The 4812-nt window shown below is 46.0% G+C and overlaps 1 protein-coding gene across 1 annotated transcript in view; it reads left to right on the top strand.

The window, feature by feature from the left end:
* Nucleotides 1-3103: 3103 nt before the first annotated feature.
* The window catches only part of SCAP (SREBF chaperone), a gene marked incomplete at both ends in the record, with an annotated part of 32020 nt that continues 30311 nt past the window's right edge, over nucleotides 3104-4812 (top strand). The window contains one exon of the mRNA XM_010289257.1: nucleotides 3104-3277. Coding sequence (XP_010287559.1) covers nucleotides 3104-3277 — 174 coding nt within the window. The remainder of the gene's footprint in view (nucleotides 3278-4812) is intronic.

Below are 4812 nucleotides of genomic sequence, written 5' to 3' on the forward strand. Positions count from 1 at the left end.
GGAGACTGAGTGTCTTCAGCCTTAAGTCGTGATCTCACTGCTGGCCTACAACTATTTACTGGGAGGGTATAGAGGAGGGGGAGGCAGATTCTTCTCATGGTACGCAGTGGAAGGACAAGAGGCAATGGACAGATGGGAAATTCTGAATAGATCCAAAGAAAACAGTGTTCGTTATGAGCGTTATCAAATACTGGAATAAGTGCCTAGAGAGGCTGTAGGATCTCAGTCCTTGGAGATACGCAAACCCAGACTGGACATGGTTCTGAGCAACCTGCTCTTGCTGGCCCTGGTTTGAGCAGGAGTTTGCACAGGAGCCCTCCAGAGATCCCTTCCACATGGGGGTCTGTGACGATGGAGGTCATTGCTTAAAGCAGGGCTAACCCCAGATTTAGGCTTGGAGCTCCATCTGGTTGACTTTTGAATATCTTCAGTGATGCAGAGTCCACAGCTACCCTGGTCCCTTTTGCCGTGTTTGACTGCTCCCGTTGTGAAGATTTTTTCCTTCTGTCTAATTGGAATTTCCCTTGCTTCCATTCCCTGTACACCCCTGAGACAAGTCTGGAGTCATCTTCACTGTAACCACTAATTAATTAGCTGAAGACTACGTTTTAGATTCCGTCCTCAGTCTCCTCCAAGCTGGATGAGTCCAGTTAACCCAGTATCTCCTTTTGCACCACATTCTCCTGCCACATCACCATTTTGGTGGCTTCCACTGGGCTAACTGTGGTAAGCACAGGCTGGTGAGGCTGGCAGGCACCTCTGGAGGTGATCTGGTCCAACCCCGCTGCTCACGCTGGGTTTAGGGGTGCTCTGCTGAACGAGCAGGATGAGGAAGGGTGGCTACGTGTTCCCTAGGCTAGATGTGGGTAACTGGACGAAGGGAGGGATGCAGTCATCTTCCTGGGAGGTGGCAATTTACTGTTTCTGTAGGCTGAGCTCATTGCACCCGCTGAAATTACTTTCATCTCTGGCTACAGAAAATAGTTTTCCTACTGAGCAACTAGTAAGAGGGCAAAATCCTTGCGTCCCAGCAGGTCTTCAGGAAGTGGTGGTGGGGGGAAATCCATTACAGCTTGGCCAGGATTTGGGGCATTTTTGCTTTGAAAGACAGCAGGAGTTGAAAGAGTTTTCAAGGTAGGATTGTGGGCAGGGCTAGCTGAATCTTGCTGAACTAGGAAAAAGCCCTTGGAAAGTGTTCACCATCCAGAAGAGCTCAATGTTTCTGTCAGTCTTTACTGGGTGCCATAGCTGCGACCTCCGGCAGCGGTCAGGTCTTCACCCCTTGATTGTGGAGATGCAACCATTGCTCTCAGCGTTGCCCACAGCTTCTGGGCATCGAGGCTTTGAGCGCCGGGCGCTGCTTGTTCCGGCGTGTCTGACAATAGCCTGGTCGTAGGGGAGAAGCCTCAGCCAGGGAAGTGACAAGATCACTTCTGAAGCCTGAGCGGCTCCGCTGGTGCTTGTGAGGCAAAACCGGCGCGTCCCGTTGTTACTCCTGCGACGCGCTGGCTGTTTGGGTTTTGTGCCTCTAAATGAGTTAACTTCTAGAAAAGATTATTGTTCAGACTCCTTAACACTGACAGGGAAATCCGCCTCCGGATAAGCATGCAGTGAGAATCTAAAGCGTTTTCCTTCGATTTCTGGACACACGCGGGCATCAAGATCAAACTCATTTGGGGAAAAAAAAGATCTTCCTCAGTCACCTGTTCCCCGCATTCTGCTTTGTTTATCACATATACTCGGTTTTATTGTTTTAATATATGTGTACCTCGGGCTCGGTCAGACGCAGGATGATCACTCTGTGTCTCTCCTCCAGGCTTTTGTTGTCAGCAGGTCATTTGTGACAAGCAGGTGCTACGTGTCGTTTCGAAGGACCAAACCCAATTGCTGCTTGTGAGAGAAAAGAGGCTGTGCTGTGTCTCCAGATTGTGGCTTTTGTTGGGCATTTTCACCTCTGATGTATTATGGCATGATTTTATTATTCCTGTTTCTCTTCTCTCCCATTGCACAATGAAATGATGATAATTAGATGTTGAATTTTTGTCAGACTAATAAAATAGCAAATCTGACAAGCTTTGCTGCTGATATCATTGTTCTTTTTCAGCCTTTTGTTGTTCAGTCTGAAGCTTTGTCTTTAGCTGTTGCTTGTCCCCTCCGTGGCCTATGATGATTCAGGCTAATCCCTAATGAAGTGGGCAGAGTATTGCACGAAAACAATTCCAAGGCCTTTATATTTATTCTGGCAATATTGCAAGAGGAGTTCAACTATAAATGGGAAAATACATCAGAAATTTAAGGCCCGATACATTGTTGTGCATCAGACAACAAAAAGACAGACGTTATCTCGTCAGAAAGCCCAGGAAACTCGGGTCTCTGGCTCGTTTTGGTGCTGACAGTTCCAACTGGTTGGTCGATATCTCTAACAGCAATCTTGCTTTTTCCACCAGTTCAATTCTGATACCCTTTTAATCACTTTTGAGAACGTCTGGAGCTAAAAGCACTAAACCCTCTGAAACATCAGTTTCTCAACTTTCAAATAGTTTGAAGTCTTTGTTGTGGGGTAGCTGCTACAATCATCTAAGGTAGTAGCAAAGGAGCAAGAAGATAAATATTTTGCAACTGTTTTGGTGTCTCATTGCTGCTATTAAAAGTGCAATGAAGTTAATGACAAGTATTGAAAATAGTTCAAACCTTAATGAGGAAAATTAGGTGATTTGTGTAGGGTTTGGGTCAGGAAAGCAGCCATCTGAATACAAGGAATGTCTCATTTTTGTGTGGGCTACAGGACAGTTGAGACGTGGCTGTACTTAAAGTTTTTAGCACTACTAACTTCTGGGTGATGCCAAGTAATTCGGGTGAGATCATGCAAGAACTTCCCTTCTTTTTCTCCCAGGGCTTTTAGTTAAGCCTTTCCAAGGGAGAAAGACCAATTATCTCTTGCGTTGGGGAAACCCATCAAACAGTTCCTGTGAGAGCCAACGTCGTCTTGTATTGCAGCTGTGTCTCCTGTCCCACAGAGGTTGGATTTTAGCTGGAGCGGACTCATTTTTCATGACCCATTCATTTTTTGAGCTCTTCTTGGAGCCTTCTTCTGAAAGCCTAGTTAAAACCAAAGTGCAACGTTTCTTGTTTATGTCTTAATCATAGTTACCCGCTGCTGAAGCTGCCGCTGCCTGGAACAGGACCTGTGGAGTACAGCACCCCCGTGAAGGATTACTCTCCACCCTCTCCAGACGCGGGTCTGCAGCAAGGGGATCTCAGCGAGCGTCCCGACTGGGTGAGTCTCGCATTGCGGGTGGCTGGGTGTTTATGGGGGGCTATGGGGAGATGAGGTGGTGAAACCCCTGCTGTCTTACCTACGCTTTACTGTAATCAATGGAAAACATTTCCGATGATGTGTTGCTTTGTGTAACTGCTAGGTTTAGGCAGTATTTGTCTTGTATTAGTCTTTATCAGAAAAACGGATGCTAGGGATTTGCAAGAGTTAAAAGCTTTGAAATGCTGTTTAAGAGCCCATTTTTCAAGGATAACTTTATTTAAGGCGAGTAGTATGCTTTTTAAAGCATTTTTAAGTTTTAAATAAGTTTAATGATGGGTTCTGGCATAACAGGCCCCAGTTTCCTAAAGTCATACGAAGGCATGCAGTTGCCCTAGAGCAGCAGGACAAGCCTCCTGCTGACACACACCGCTTCGCATACCTGCCCTTGGCCTCCTCTGAAGGGTGAGAATAGGATTCTGTAACTGTCTGTGGAGATGCTACTAGTAATTGCGATGGTGGTTTTGCTGTTGTCAGCCTCTCCCTGAAGGGATCTGGATTCTGGCTGTCAACCAGCTTATCCTTCAAAGATCACTAACTAGCTGTCAGAAGGGAAATGTCTGTCTGGCATGGAGGTGGAAGATAGACTGTCCAACTCCTCAGTGCTCGCAATTTTCTCTCCTTTGGCTTTAAATACTGCATCTAGCAGTTTTTTTTCTGATGATGTAGGTAGTGTAGGCTTCACCTCCAAGACACAGGTTTTTTCTTAAGGTCACAAGCAAGAGTTTTTCATTTAAATTAGAATTTAGGCAGCCAAAGATTCTGGCTGTGGAGCTAGCTACTACAGTATGGTCTAGGGAGTGTAGGGCTGCTTGAAGAACCTGGTGAATTGAGTATAGTCTAAAGGTGGGGTTTGGTTTTATTCTGTTTTGGTTTTTTTTTTAATTGGCTGGTATGTATCATGCAGGTAAACTGGACTTAAAACCTTATGTTAAGGGTAAGGAATTGACTTTTCTTTTGCATGAGCAAATTGGAACCCTGACGCTTTCCAAGAAGGCTGGTAACCTGGTCCAGGAAATCAGGAAATAATTCTAAAATCATCCTTTGTAACCTGTATTGTTCTTTTTCATTCCAGGGTCTCTTGAGTAGAAGTTGCCTGTTGGCTTAATGCTTTTGATGCCTCCAGCTCTCTACTCTCTCCATGTGTACTCTTCTCACTGTTATTGAAATGATTTGCCACCTTCTACACTCTCTGGTGCCACTGAGAGCTTTTTGCACTATGCTTGTTAACTCGGGCTGCTGCTGGCTGATTAAATCTTCCCTTCTGCTTTGTTGCCTAGTTCAGCTAATAGAGCACAAAAGTTCTGGCTGCCACAGCATGTCAGCACTGCAGTCCCTAGAGCAGGGTCAGCAGCCTGGGCACAGACACCAGGAAGATTTAAATGGCACACAGCAGAATCAGCACAGGTTTGGGGAACTGCAGCGGTGCGAGAGGCATCTGTGAGAGGCAGTGAGGCCCTGTGCCTGCCTTTCATTCCAGTACCAAATTCAGCAGG

This window comes from Phaethon lepturus, unplaced genomic scaffold, assembly GCF_000687285.1.
Source record: "Phaethon lepturus isolate BGI_N335 unplaced genomic scaffold, ASM68728v1 scaffold35826, whole genome shotgun sequence".
Classification (NCBI taxonomy): domain Eukaryota; kingdom Metazoa; phylum Chordata; class Aves; order Phaethontiformes; family Phaethontidae; genus Phaethon; species Phaethon lepturus.